This window comes from Zootoca vivipara, chromosome Z2 (genome assembly GCF_965207765.1).
Source record: "Zootoca vivipara chromosome Z2, rZooViv2.hap1.1, whole genome shotgun sequence".
NCBI classification, from domain to species: Eukaryota; Metazoa; Chordata; class Lepidosauria; order Squamata; family Lacertidae; genus Zootoca; species Zootoca vivipara.
Genome location: NC_142585.1, coordinates 36,161,409 through 36,176,812, shown reverse-complemented (window position 1 = coordinate 36,176,812; position 15,404 = coordinate 36,161,409). Strand labels below are relative to the sequence as shown.

Sequence of the window (15,404 nt, the reverse complement as noted above, 5' to 3'; positions counted from 1 at the left end):
GGTGCTCAAAATCTGGCCTTGAGCTTGCCACTTCACTTTGTCTCATGATACCAAGAACATAAGTTGTCCCAATTCCCCAAAAAAACATGACACGTAAGGAAAAATGGATAGGGAGGGAGAAGGAAAATGTGAGCTTTCGGCACCAGTTCTTTAAAGTTACAGCTCTTACTAAAACCTTGTAGCACGTTTTAACTGTTTAGAATTCTGAATTTTACATTGTAACCTGCTCTGGGATCTGCTGGTGAAGTGTGGGCGCTTTAATAAATTAAAACAAACTGGGGTTTTCAGGGTACATAGGAGGCTGAGCATCTTTTTAAAGTAATTGCCTTCAGGTATGTTGATGGGGCACCCAGGTGGTGCTGTGGGTTAAACCACAGAGCCTAGGGTTTGCTGATCAGAAGGTCGGAGGTTCGAATCCCTGTGACGGGGTGAGCTCCCGTTGCTTGGTCCCAGCTCCTGCCAACCTAGCAGTTCGAAAGCACGTCAAAATGCAAGTAGATAAATAGGAACCGCTACAGCGGGAAGGTAAACGGCGTTTCCATGTGCTGCTCTGGTTTGCCAGAAGCGGCTTTGTCATGCTGGCCACATGACCTGGAAGCTATACGCCGGCTCCCTTGGCCAATAATGCGAGATGAGCGCGCAACCCCAGAGTCGGTCACAACTGGACCTAATGGTCAGGGGTCCCTTTACCTTTACCTATGTTGATGGAGGGCTCCTTTGGGTGGGTTTCCTTTCTTTCGTGCTATGCCATTGCTTGCCTTACCCTCTTGAATAGGCCTTTAAAACTGAACCTGGCCAAGCTCCCTTAATAATCAAGTTTTATTTTCCTCCAGTTTGCACCTGCGGGGAGGAGATTTAGCTCCTAATCCCTCTCTTCACTCAATGACTCATTTGATGTAAGATCACACGTCTGCTTTTTAAAAATAATAATAATCTGGTTTTTAAAAGGTCCTTCAACTGCTGAATATTCGCCCACCAAAATGAGAAGGGATGAAAGCATTGAGGCAGGGATGCTTGGTTTCTTGTATGCATCCGTGTGTGTGTTTGTGGTTATTATAAAGTGCAGGGTCCAAATCAGCCTGCTGATACCACTCATAACATCATCTGACGGGGTGGGAGGGCAGAGTTAAATCCTGCATGTGGCTGTCTCCCTGCTAGGAACTGGGGTGCACAGCAAAAGCAGGATTAAACCCACCTGCTCATCAACTGATGGGCAAAGGTTGAATCCAGTTCAGCAGGATTCCATGCAAACCCCTTCCAGTTGCAGAAAGGTGGTTGCATTGGAAACCCTATGAAAGCTAGAGGGGGAACCCCTTTGTTTTAGCAATGTTTAGTGAGGTGCTTTGAAGGTCCCAAGGTTCAGCAATGGCAGGTCCAGGTAAAACTAGGAGAGAGACTCCCTGCCTGAAACCTTGGAGAGCCACTGCCAGCCTGTGTAGACAATACTGAGGTTGATGGAGCCAGTGGTCTGCCTCCATATAAGGCAGATTCCTGTAGGGGAGGAGAGGTGAAGTTTAGCAGAAGGCGAATGGCAGATCTTGGCTCCCACAGGATCCCTTCCCAACTCCAAAATGCGTCTTGAAAGAAGCGATCTATTGTGGTGCAGTGTGTATGTACCAGTGTGGGTATGCATGTGTACCCACAACAGTTTCTCCAGTTAGCTACTCTGCTGGGGGCCCCCAAAACATTGGTGACCCCCCCCAGGTCATCACACGCTTGGATGAGTGAGTTAGCTGCATTACATTTGCATCTGACCTCTCAAATATGCTAGCTGACCTCCCCCCCCCTTTATTCTGCCTTCTAAGCTAAAACATTTTAATAGGTCTTTTAGACTCTTCTTTCTTGGCTCCGAGGGCAGGAAGGAAGGCAGAAGTGAAAGAATTTCCTGCTCCTATTTTGTTTAAAAATATGAAGGCCTTTTATGACAAAACCCCTCCGCTTACCTTAATACGGTAAAGCTGGTTATCCACATATTTGCAATAAGTTACAACTTATTGCAAATATGTGGATAACCAGCTTTACCGTATTTTCTTGTCACGGTAACAGCATCCCATGCCAGCCTTGATCTGGTTTGGTTTAGCTTTTATGTGTTTGTTCCATGAAGTTCTATTTTGCTATATAGATAAAGTTCAATAAAAATCCACTGTCTGTCTCTTTTTCTCTTTCCCTCTGAAGGGGAGCAGCCAAGATGGTATCATGTATAACTCTGCAACATGTTGGGCTCCTCCATGGATATGCAAGTGATTTTCCAGGGACTTCCCTCACATTTGCCAAGTCCTTTGGTGCTTATTGTGGCTTTTGTGCTAGCATTGATATGCTGCTGCTGCTGCTGTTGAAAGATAAATGGTGACTGCTTGTTGCCAAACCCCTCCACAAACACAAAGTATAGCATCTTCCCTGCATGCAGAAGGCCCCGGCCGGGTCTGATCCCTGGCATCTCCAGGTAGGGCTGGGAGAGATCCCTGCCTGAGACCCAGGGAAGATTGCTCTTCAAACTACAAAGGCCTGGAGCAAGAGCAGCAAACCAAACCTTGGAGAAATGAACTTCATTTGATAGTCTTGGGGGACAACTCATGGTTTCTGCATTAGACTAGACTGCAGTTTGTATGGAAAAATCTGGGTGGTTTTCTTCTTCATTTTTGTCAACAGTGCAGGCTTGTTCCTATTTTGAAAAAGGAAACTTAGCAAATACAGTACTTCTTTTTCTCCTTTCTCTTTAAATTTCTGTCCGAGAGAAAACACTTTTTTATAAATTGAGTACACATTGTGCGGGTATTTTTGTAGCTATAAATTGAGTCATGTCACAGCTTATGTAAGAGCTGCTGCTGCTCGCTGAAGTTTTCTGTCTCTGTGTTGAGTAAAAACTGAATCAGAGCTGAAGGAATTAGGGATGTGTGTATATCTTCCTATATACATAGAAATGTATGTTGTTGTCACGTTTTGCAGCATGGGGAACAGCAAGCAAGCCCAGATGAACTGTTCAGTGGAAGGGAGGAGGGATTTTAAATGTGTGGGGCTTTTTAATGCCTTTTCAATGGCTCCGATCATTGTTACAGTTGGCATCACTAACTCCCTGTGCAGAGTGATGTGTCATCCTAAAAATACTGTCTCCGTAGTAACAGTCACTGCAGCCATAGAGTAACAGAGGATGAAAGGTGCTAATCACAGTGATGGAAGCTTGATGGAACGCGTGACTCATCCAAGATGGCTAAGCCTTTTTTTCAGGGTTTTCCCCCCCAGTGTCAGGGTGTTAGGAAAACAGAAACAATGCACACAGAGTCTCGCAGGGGCAGTTCTGTCTCAATCCAAACAGGTGTGTGTGTGTGATTTGAATCTTCCTGCCTGGAGAAAGCTAGCCCTCTTGGTATGTGTGTTTGAAACTACTAGCTTTCCACATGCAGGGAGGTTTCGACACACAGAGAAAACTGCTCTCAAAGGAGCAGTTTTCACTCCACCTCTTCCACATGTGTGTCTAAAACAGTACACATACACCTTTTTACAGTTGATTTGGCCTTTATCGACTTCAGGACGGGAGGAACAAACCTAACTGCAGCAAGATTTCTGTCTGGCTTGCTCCTCCACTTAAAAATAACCCCCCTAAGCACCTCTGTTGCCTGCAGGGTAATAATATTTCATTATTTGTTTTTGGTGACTAATGGGCACTTAAGCAGAGCTCCAGCAAGGCCCACAATTGTCTCTTTAATAGCTTGCTTTCAATACACTGAGACTCTGGACAGAATCCACTTTAAAACTCTTCTCTCTCTCTCTCTTCAACATCAGCCATGTAGCCAAAATCGATGGTAATTATTTATATGGCCCAATCAAAGTACAGGCACATAGGAAAAATATGGATATCTTTGGATTGTAGATCTAAGCGTTTAGGTCAGACTTCAAAATATCTTCTAAACTCTAAAAATCTGTGATAATCCTTTTGTGAGTTACTGATTTTGGAAGCAGAATTCTCTTAAGTAGTGTTCACTTAGAGAAGAGGGAGAACCTCAGCCCTGGGGACAAACATATCTGGCCTTCAAGATTCTCTCCAGACCACGTCTCTTCCTTGGCCTTGTCTAACACCCTCTTTGGATTGCTTTAGCCTTGGTGGGATATGTCCTTGTTCTAATCATGCCGCTTGCTTGCCTGGATGCAGAATAGACGGGTGGGTGTGGGTGGGTGTAAACTAGCCTACAATACAGAGGTAAAGTTCACTATTTTTGCGCTCCCCGCATCTGCCTCTGGCCTTGCGCACCACTGGCATGTGCCCCCCAGAATGTTGCCCGGAAGAGAATGTGGCCCTAGGGTTGAAAGAGGCTCCCACATCCTTGGCACACAGACCCACAGTCTTCTGAAATGCATGGCCTGTCAGCTGCAGTTATTGGCTGAGAAGGGTTGCCCTCTCTTTTCTCACCTCTTCTTGTCTCCATTGAAGCTCTCCAAGAGAGATTGGGCAGCCACAAAGTGGTTAATGCCTTTTTTGCTGAAAACACTTTTGTCCTCCTGCTGCGCTCTGAAAAACTGTGTGAATCCTTGGCTGAGGCAGAAGAGACTTTAACTGGGCCAAGACTTTTGATCTTCCATCTGATGTTTTCTAGATGGTATTAAAAAAATGGTTTTATTATTTTTAGGATGGACATTGTTTTCTCCAGCAGTGATGAATGCAAACTGTCAAGGGGCTGAATTCAGAGTGATCCTGAAGTCCTCTTAAAGTTAACATGCCACCTGTTGGTTGTGACGAACTTATCATATAGGAAGTGCTAGGTAAAGGGACCCCTGACCATTAGGTCCAGTCGTGGACGACTCTGGGGTTGCGGCGCTCCTCCCGCTTTATTGGCCGAGGGAGCCGGCGTACAGCTTCCGGGTCATGTGGCTAGCATGACTAAGCTGCTTCTGGCGAAGCCAGAGAAGCACATGGAAATGCTGTTTACCTTCCCACTGTGTTGTTGTTGTTGTTTAGTCGTTTAGTCGTGTCCAACTCTTCGTGACCCCATGGACCAGAGCACGCCAGGCACTCCTGTCTTCCACTGCCTTCAGCAGCTTGGTCACTCATGTTGGTGGCTTCGAGAACACTGTCCAACCATCTCATCCTCTGTCGTCCCCTTCTTCTAGTGCCCTCCCTCGTTCCCAACATCAGGGTCTTTTCCAGGGAGTCTTCTCTTCTCATGAGGTGGCCAAAGTATTGGAGCCTCAGCTTCAGGATCTGTCCTTCCAGTGAGCACTCAGGGCTGATTTCCTGAAGAATGGATAGGTTTGATCTTCTTGCAGTCCATGGGACTCTCAAGAGTCTCCTCCAGCACCATAATTCAGTTCTTCTTTATGGTCCAGCTCTCACTTCCATACATCACTACTGGGGAAACCATAGCTTTAACTATACGGACCTTTGTTGGCAAGGTGATGTCTCTGCTTTTTAAGATGCTGTCTAGGTTTGTCATTGCTTTTCTCCCAAGAAGCAGGCGTCTTTTAATTTCGTGACTGCTGTCACCATCTGCAGTGATCAAGTAGCCCATGAAAGTAAAATCTCTCACTGCCTCCATTTCTTCCCCTTCTATTTGCCAGGAGGTGATGGGACCAGTGGCCATGATCTTGGTTTTTTTGATGCTGAGCTTCAGACCATATTTTGCGCTCGCCTCTTTCACCCTCATTAAAAGGTTCTTTGATTCCTCCTCACTTTCTGCCATCAAGGTTGTGTCATCTGCATATCTGAGGTTGTTGATATTTCTTCCGGCAATCTTAATTCCGGTTTGGGATTCATCTAGTCCAGCCTTTCGCATGATAAATTCTGCATATAAGTTAAATAAGCAGGGAGCTTCCCACTGTAGCGGTACCTATTTATCTACAGTACTTGAACTTTGATGTGCTTTCGAACTGCTAGGTTGGCAGGAGCAGGGACCGAGCAACGGGAGCTCACCCCGTCACAGGGTTTCAAACCGCCGCTACTGTGGGTGCTAGGTGGCTAATTGGTGGGTAATTTACCCTGTGAATTTGGAGCCTGACACCCATCCCCTAAGTGATGCCCCTGAGGGCACTGCTTCAATAATATAAGCATTATAAAGCAAATTCTGATCGCCTTACCTAAAAAATAGGGGCGGATATAGAGTTGGAAAGGTTTCAGAAAAGGACAACAAAAATAATCAAGAGGATGGCGCAACTCCCTTGTAAGGAGATGTTGCAGTGTTTGGGATTTTTTTAGTTTAGAGAAAAGGTGACTAAAAGGTTACACGTAGGAAGTTTATAGAATTGCATGTGGTATGGAGAAAGTAGATGGAGAAAAGTTTCTCTCTTACAACACTAGAACTCGTGGGCATCCAAGGAAGCTGAATGTTGGAAGATTCAGAACAGATAAAAGAAAGGACTTCTTCACGCGGAACATAGTTAAACTGTGGAACTCACTCCCACAGGAGGCAGTGGTGGCCACCAACATGGAAGGCTTTAAAAGAGGATTAGACAAATTTGTGGAGGAGAGGGCTATTGATTGCCATTGTCCATGATGTCTGTTGTTGTACCTCCATGGTTGGAGGAGATAATGCTTCTGAACAGCAGTTGCTGGAGGCAACAGGAAGGGAGAATATTATTATTGTGCTCAGATTCTGTTTGTGGGCTTTCCATTGGGGCACCCAGGTGGTCACTGTGAGAAAAGGATGCTGGACCAGATGGGCCATTAGCCTGATCCAGAAATTATGTTCTTATGTGCATAGGATTCACCATTATGAACCCCTCGCCCCTGTTAGCACAAAACCATCACAAGGTGACAATTTTTGAGGTTTTGACAAGGACTAGAACAGGCATCCCTAAATTGTGGCCCTCCAGATGTTTTGGCCTACAACTCCCATGATCCCTAGCTAACAGGACCAGTGGTTGGGGAAGATGGGAATTGTAGTCCAAAACATCTGGAGGGCCGAAGTTTGGGGATGCCTGGACTAGAACCTCCAAGCACTTCCTATATCATTTGGCATTCCTTTATTACATAGACAGCAGAAGGATCATTTTCAAGATGGCCCTCATCATCAGCCAGGCAAATCTGGAACTACACTTGATAATCAAATAGCACTAATATTCTTTATATGCGGATAACATGTATCCTTGCTTTCTCTCTCTCTCATGACTTGGATATTGTTATTTTAACCCCATGCCAGTTTCATAGTTTTGTTTTTCATCTTTTGATTTTCATCCATAGCTATAACTTCTATTTGTTTTGTATAAGTTATAAAATGATTTAACCGGGGAGGGGGGGAATCTTTACCCAGAAATATTATCTCAGGTGCCAAGCTGAGACTTCCAGCTGTTCCTGTTTCTGCTTTGTTTTTATTTCCCCATTTCTGGGAAGGAATCAAAGAAGAAACGTGCTCAGCAAAAGAGCTTTTGCTTGGAACAACCTCCCAGAAAAAGAAGAGGAAAACCCCAAGGCAAGCAATGAGTTTTGCCAGTGTTGCGTGATGCTTGGCTTTCTTATTTTTCTATTGCTCTGTTCATTAACTTCTGTTTCCCCTTTCTCTCTCTCTCTCTCTCTCTCTATATATATATATATATGAATGGGCTGTGCAAATTCTGCAAAAGGGGAAGGAAACGGGGTGAGCACTTTTTCCATTCTGGGGCTTTTCCTCGCAGCCGGGGACCTCGTGAGGTTGAGCCTGCATCAAAACTGCCGAGTCAACTTTCCATTCTTGCTTTCGAGTTCCTTGATAACGGCCTTTGCCAACTAAGCATTTGCTACTTCAGAGCGACTTTATTAATAAGAACTGCCTTTTTAATTTTAATTTTTGCAACTCTACCAAGAAAAGGAAGAAGCTTTGTCAGTGGACACTTGACAATAAAAAATACCTAGTTGATTCTGATTTATGCGTGTAAGTTAACACAGGCAGTCTGTATGCCCAAATAGGTGTCTAAATGAGATTGACAGTTGTGTGTTCAAAGGGCCACAGGATCTCCATAGCTCTGAGTAATAGGTGGTGGGTGTTTATCCTTCCAACCTTTACATAGCTGGGGTTTGGACTAGATTATTCTAAATACAAGTCTTTTTGCAACCAATGGGGTTCATAGAATTTTATAATTGGAAAGGACCCCAAGGGTCAGGTAGTCCAACCCCCTACAATGTACAAATCTCAACTAAAGCATCCATGACAGATGGCCATCCAACCTCTCCTTAAAAACCTCCACTGAAGGAGAGCCCAGAACCCACCAAGGGAGGTTCCACTGTCGAACAGCTCTTACTGTCAGAAAGTTCTTCCTGATGTTTAGTCGGAATCTCTTTTTTTGTAACTTAAAGTCATTGATTCGAGTCCTACCCTCCACAGCAGGAGAAAACAAGCATGCTCCATCTTCCACATGACAGCTCTTGATATCTGACAGTGACTATCATATCTCCTCTCAGTCTCCTCTTTTCCAGGCAAAACAGACCCAGCTCCTTTAACTGTTCCCCATAAGGCTTGGTTTCCAGACCCTTGATCATCTCAGTCACCCTCCTCTGCAAACATTCCAATGTCCTTCCAAAGTCCTTAAATTGAGGTGCCCAGAACTGGACACAGTATACCAGGTTTGGTCTGACCAAGGCAGAATCAAGTGGTACTATTACTTCACTTGATAGGACACTAGACGCCTAGAATAGCATTCGCTCTTTTTGCTGCTGCATCACACTGTTGACTCAGGTTCAGATTGCGGTCCACCAAGCCCCCATAGATCCTTCTCTCATGTGCTGCTTCAAGCCAGGTGTCCCTCCCCCCATCCAGGTGTCATGGGGTCCACTTTCATTGTCCACCTGCTGGTCCTCACACCACACGCATAATTTAAGAATGCTTGAACCTCCACAAATATCAAGGATTTTTCCAAAAGCAAGTTAATGTGAACGATAATTTCTGACCAGAAAGAAGACACCACAGGACACAGGGACCTAATTGCCAGGGCTGTTGTTGAGATAGGAACATAATAAGCTGTCTTCTATTGAGCCATTGGTATCCATGTAACTCAGTGTTGTCTACACTGACTGGCAGCACCTCTCCTGGGTTTCAGGCAGGGGTCTCTCTCATCCCTAACTGGAGATGCTGGGGATTGAACCTGGGACCATCTGCATATAAAAAACAGACACTCCACTACTAAGTCCAAATGGAGACAGTGACTTATTGGGGAGCATGTTCCTATCTCAGACCTCTGGAGTGCGCTGTACAGTATTGTGAAGTCATGGGTGATTTGAATCCATAACTTTTGGAATGCAGTCAGTTTAGACCAATGTGATTTGTTTACACAGTGTGGCTATACAGGAAGCTTATTCAGATTTTGTTCTGGAACATGTAAAACCATTCAGAGATATTCAAGCTGTATCACAAAACCTTAGTTGTCTGTTTCCCCCCCCCCCCTACAGTCTGTATTGGAGAGAGGGAGGGAGAGGGTCGATAAAACACAATGAGTTTCCCTTAGTAACTGGGACCCGGCCCAAAGGGACTGGCATTTGTCCAGAGGGTGGGGCCTGACTTGTTGATTCAGCTTGACACCCACCCACCCACCCCAGATGTCTGATCACATGTCTGTTTGTTTTTCCCCTCTCCTGAACATACAAAGGCAGATTGCTGATCTGAGTTAGAAAAACAAGAGGCAAGATGGTCTAAGGGTTAGAGCTGAGCTTTCCAAACTGTGTGACACGTTGGTGTTTTGGCTTCAGTGTGTAGGTATGTCACATGAATGCTCCCCACGCTCCTCCCGGGGCTGGAAACGGATTCCTTTTCAACCTCCGGTTTGCTAGTAAAACTGAATTACCATGTCACAAAATGATGCATGTCTAAAAAGTATGCCACCAACATGAAAAGTTTGGAAAGCTCTGGGTTAGAAGTTCAGACTTGGATGTGGGAAAGCCAGGTTTGATCTGCCCTGCTCAGCTGTGAAGTTCACTGAGTGACCTTCGACTGGTCACCATCTCTCTCTCTCTCTCCCCCACCGTAACCTACCTCTCAGTGGTTTTGTGGGGGTAGAAATGGAGAACCATGGATGCCACCTGACTCTGTTAAGAGGAAAGGTGGGATACAAATGGAATAAAAACTAGAAGTCCCCCATGAGTTTTTGAAGCCAGCAAAAATTCCCTTTCGTCTCCTTCATGCCTGTGTCCCATGGAGATTTACGGCCTCCACAATGGACATTCAGAGTTGGTGAAATGAGGATTGCACAAGCAGCCTACAAGTGTCTGTCTTCCTTCCTTCCTTCCTTCCTTCCTTCCTTCCTTCCTTCCTTCCTTCCTTCCTTCCTTCCTTCCTTCCTTCCTTCCTTCCTTCCTTCCTTGTATTTACAGACCATCTTTCTTTCAAGGACCTAAGGGGGTACACATAGTTGTCCTCCTCCTCATTTAATCCTTATAACAACCCTGTGTGGTAGGTTAGCCTGAGAATAAGTGACTGGGCCAAGGTAAGCTGCCTGGCCGAGTGGGGATTTGAACCCTGGTTTTCAGGTCCTGGTCTCCTAGGGACTCTGGTAGCGCTGTGGGTTAAACTACTGAGCCTAGGGCTTGCTGATCAGACGGTGGTTCAAATCCCCGTGACGGGGTGAGCTCCCGTTGCTTGGTCCCAGCTCCTGCCAACCTAGCAGTTCGAAAGCACCTCAAAGTACAAGTAGATAAATAGGTACTGCTACAGCGGGAAGGTAAACGGTATTTCCGTGCGCTGCTCTGGTTCGCCAGAAGCGGCTTTGTCATGCTGGCCACATGACCTGGAAGCTGTACGCCAGCTCCCTCAGCCAATAAAGCGAGATGAGCGCCACAACCCCAGAGTCAGTCACGACTGGACCTAATGGTCAGTCCTTTGCCTCCAGGTCCTAGTCACACACACTAACCACTGTACCAAACTGTTGATGCCAGTGATGAACCAGTGAGATGCTCTGATTGATTGTACCTGCAGCCTTGAGATATTGGCTTATGCTGGGGACTTTTAGCACCCATGACAGCAGGCAAATCCTGGGTCTCTGATGTCAAGAGGGGGAAGTGAATGAGGCAAGACTAGAGCAGGTTTCATTTTCAGGAGTAAAAGATGATGTCGTGGTTTGAGTGAGAGAGAGAGAGACCATTTCCCATCTGCCAACTCATCTGCGTTCTGCAGCTTGTGAGTCAGATTTTGTGTGGTCTCTTGTTTCTCTCGGTTACTCATATTCTAAATCTTCAGTTCATTCCTCCACATTTCCACATCAATTTGTGGCATTATTTTTAAAAGTCCTCATTAAAACCCAGCAGTGTTTTTATGAAAATTACTTCATAATTTTTTGTACGCAATTTTCTCCTGAATACAGAAAATTTTGCAAAGCTTCATTTCTTTTTTTGCATTTATATTCCACAACTCCCCCCCCCCCAGGAGCGCAAGGTGGTTTATACAGCTCTTCACATCTCCATTTTACCCTCACAACAACTTTGTGAGGTAAGTTAGGCTCATGGCAAGTAACTGGCCCAAGGTCAAAGAATCATAGAATACCCTGAGGATAATCATTCTAGTCCAACCCCCTGCAATGCAGGAATATGTAGCTGTCCCATATGGGGATTGAACCTGAAACCTTGGTGTTATCAGCACCACACACTAACCCAGGCATAGGCAACCTTCGGCCCTCCAAATGTTTTGGACTACAATTCCCATCATCCCTGACCACTGGTCCTCTTAGCTAGGGATCATGGGAGTTGTAGACCAAAACATCTGGAGGGTTGAATGTTGCTTATGCCTGCTCTAACCAACTGGACTATATCCACCCAATGAAATTCATGGCTGAGTAGGAATTTCTATCCTGGCCTCCCAGGTCCTAGTTTGGCAGGCTAACCACACTATTGGGTTTTTGTTTTTTTAAAATCAGGTTTTACATTTCAATTTTTACCTGTTTGGGATTTGTCATTAAGTATCTTTGACTTTTTAAATATATATAAAGTGACTCCGCAAACGCTGCTGTGTTTCTGTCCTATTGTCATTTGATAAGCGTGTATGGTCCGCACCCGGCTCCAGCTGACACCTGCTTTTCTGCCTTCTCTAGAGGATAAGGGTTTTGTTTTTGTTTTTTGTTTGCCTTAAATGAAAGGTTTGTGTGTTTTCTGCCTTGGCTTTCCAGGAAACTGCCCACCATTCCCGTGGTTTTGGCTTCCTTCAACCTTCCTCCTCCTCCTCTGTCAAACAGCGCTCAGGGAACAGTTTTGTAACTTTCCCTGCTGTGGGGCTGATTCTTTTCCCACAGATGCTCTGGCGAGGTCTCCACCTCGCCATTTTTACTTCACCACTACCACCTTCCAAGACCTGTCTGGCTGGCACCCTGAACGTGAGCTCTCAATGCTGCAACTATTTGTTGCAGATCCCACTTCTGTGCTTGTGATTTCTTCTTCATCTAAATCTACCAAATCTAAGCACAACACTTAAGTTTGTACGAATACATCAAATATAAAGACAGAGTGTGGGAGTGACAGTTTGATTACATTTAATGGCGTTCAGATAAGAAAGGATATTGTTTGATATATTTGACATAACCATTAAGATATTTATTCAAAAGGTTTGCTAATTATCTGTTAAGGTTTTATAGTGGAAAGAGAACAAATTAATTATTGTGGGGGGTTTATTATAGTTCTCATAATAAACAGCTATATGTCTATAAACAAAGCACTGAAAAAATATAACAATTTTATCATTCCACTAATTTATAAATAAAGTCACTTTTTTCCAGTGCACTTAATATCTCATGTGTTTTGCTGCTTTCTAAAATGTTATGTAAACTTCGTAAGATGTGCTGCTTCCTGTTGTTGTAGTTGTTGTTTTAAAAATGCTATTTGATTGTTTCCCAGTGATTTTGCAGTGATTTTTGCAGGCATAATCTTGTGGTGATTGGTAAACTTAGATCAAGCTGTATATTAAGTTCTTAATAGCAAGCTCTGATGCAGAGTTGTGACAGCTCTGTTTCCAAAATGGGGCAAGGAAGAAATATGAGGAAATATGCATGGCATGCTCCGGGGAAATCTCAAGGCTTGCAGAAGTACAATAACATACCTTGAGGGGAATCCCCTCACACATAAAAACAGCCCAATGAGAATTGAGCATTCTCTGTAACCACAAAATGCTGTTTGTCTGAGGGGAAGGGTATAGAGAGAAAAATGAGTGGGGAGTAAAGGTAGAACAAAGTATCCAGGAAAAGGTCATGGTTGATTAGTTAGAAATCTATCTGAACAGAAACAATTCACACGGCAACAGTTTATTGTAAACCTCTGCTTTTGTGACATGTAACTCCAACCCCTGTTAAGTGGCAGTACACCATTTGCAACCAGCTTCCACAAATGAAAAGCCTCTGTGCAATACTACTACTTTTCCCCCCAATAATATTTATTAGTTTTCAAAATTTTAACACATAAAGAATAACAAAAGAGCAAAATTAACACACAATCAAAAAGGAAAATAGAAAAAAACAAAAAAACATATCAATTCATTACATTAACAATAACATTGTGGACTTCCTCAATTTCCCCCACACTGGGTCCATTTATTAAATCTCAATTAAGCAGTTTTCTTTTATCATCTTAAATCATTCTGGCACAGTTTTTTCATTACAGTATTTCCCAACCAATTCTAATCTACTAAAAAAAATAATCAAATACCCTCAACCTATAATTCCTTAATTAATCCAAATCTAATTTTATTTTCCATCCATCTCTTATTCTTCCTTTAGCCTCCATTTTATACCCCCAAAATTACCCATATATTCAAATATTATTTCTTCTATCATACTTTTAACCACATTTGTCTAATTCTACCCCCCCTTCTCCTGGACTCCGGATCTTCCTCTGTACAATACTTCTTTGCAGTCTGGCATTTTGAGAACACGCAAATGAATTTTTTAATTTTATTTTTTAATTTTAATGAAATTTATACACTGCTAGATTGTAAAAAAAATCATCATCATCACTGAAACAGTTTACCAAAAAAGATAGAACAATAAAATTACCAATTAGCAACAATAATGTAAGACTTGTTGAGCATTAAAATAACAATAACCTAAAACAGTATCTGAAGAAGTGTGTATACACACGAAAGCTCATACCTAGAAAGCTTATACTTAGTTGGTTTTTAAGGTGCTACTGGAACATCTTTCAATATTATTTTTTAAAAATCTTTCATCATTGCTATTTACTAAAAACAGATTGAAACTTGTTTCTGCTTCCTAAATATGTGGATAGGCTCATCTAAACAAAGGTGTTTTAAGCAGGTGCCAGAAAGAGTCCAGTGAAAGCACTTGCCTGATGTCAATAGGCAGGGAGTTCCAAAGTGTATTTTCCCCCCAGTGCATGAACTCAGACACTTATCTGTTAAAAGGGCATTTAGTGGTGCCTACCACAGTTTTCTTAGATTTCAAAATGTTCTCCCAACCCCCAAATGTTGCCCACAGCTCTGTCCTGGTTTGAGATTCAATGGCAGTGAATAGATTTAAAACTTTTAAAAAAATGTGGGCATGTCAAAAGCTGCAGCTTCTGTACCGCAGGAATTTTGGGGCAGTATTTCAAAATAAGGGACATCCACCATGTTCTGTGGAGCTCTTGTGATCTGGACATTCTCTTGAAATATGGCCGCCTTTTGGCTGGGGAACCTTGAGATGGAGAAAAACCCTTTTGGGCTGCCATTTTATACCCATGAAGCTGACAAAAACAGTGCATGCGTTTTATTTGCCCATTGCCCATATCTTTCTGTTTCTTTGATCCCTTTCCAGAGCTCCACTCAGGAGATCGGAGAAGAGGTGGAAGATGGCGTGATCTATAGCATTTCGCTTCGGAAAGTCCAGCTCCACCACACAGCCAACAAGGGGCAACGATGGCTAGGGGTAAGTGAATGCTTCCAGCTTTTCGCAAGAACAGGCAGGGCACTGTGGCCAAAAGTGACTTTTCTATGAGTTTGCAGGTCGCTAGTTCTGATGTTACCTCAGAACCTGTGCAACTTCCTGTCTCTGGTGGGGAGGCAACTAAGATCACCAAGCTTACAGGGCTGTTTTGAGTGTTGGCCAGTGGAACAGGGCTGTCCTTTGCTAGAGGCATGTAAGCAGAGGCCTTGTCTCTCAGATAATACATGGAAGTTGGACCTGAGATGCACTTATCCCTAGTGATGTCACCCGGTACAACATCTGGAGGACTGCTGTCTCTCCCCCCATCTTCACAGCTCAAGTGCTAGTATGGCATCCACAACTCCTCTCGAAGCAGCTGTTCATGTAATTCTCTGTCCCTTTCACAGTTTGAGAACGAGTCGGCCTTAAACCTGTACGAGACTTGTAAGGTGCGGACCATCAAAGCCGGGACCCTGGAAAAGCTGGTGCAATACCTCGTCTCTGCATTCAAAGGCAATGATTCCACCTACGTCACCATCTTCCTCTGTACATACCGTGCCTTTGCCACGACCAAGCAGGTCCTGGACCTCCTTCTGAACAGGTAATCTTCTGCCTTC

The 15,404-nt window shown here is 44.0% G+C and overlaps 1 protein-coding gene across 9 annotated transcripts in view; it reads left to right on the top strand.

Moving 5' to 3' along the window:
- Positions 1-15,404, top strand: part of RALGDS (ral guanine nucleotide dissociation stimulator) — a 95,014-nt gene that overhangs the window by 59,946 nt on the left and 19,664 nt on the right. For all 9 annotated transcript variants that reach the window (XM_035102191.3, XM_088664769.1, XM_088664768.1 and 6 more), the window contains exons 2-3: positions 14,680-14,790; positions 15,195-15,388. In XM_035102191.3, coding sequence (XP_034958082.1) covers positions 14,680-14,790; positions 15,195-15,388 — 305 coding nt within the window. The remainder of the gene's footprint in view (positions 1-14,679; positions 14,791-15,194; positions 15,389-15,404) is intronic.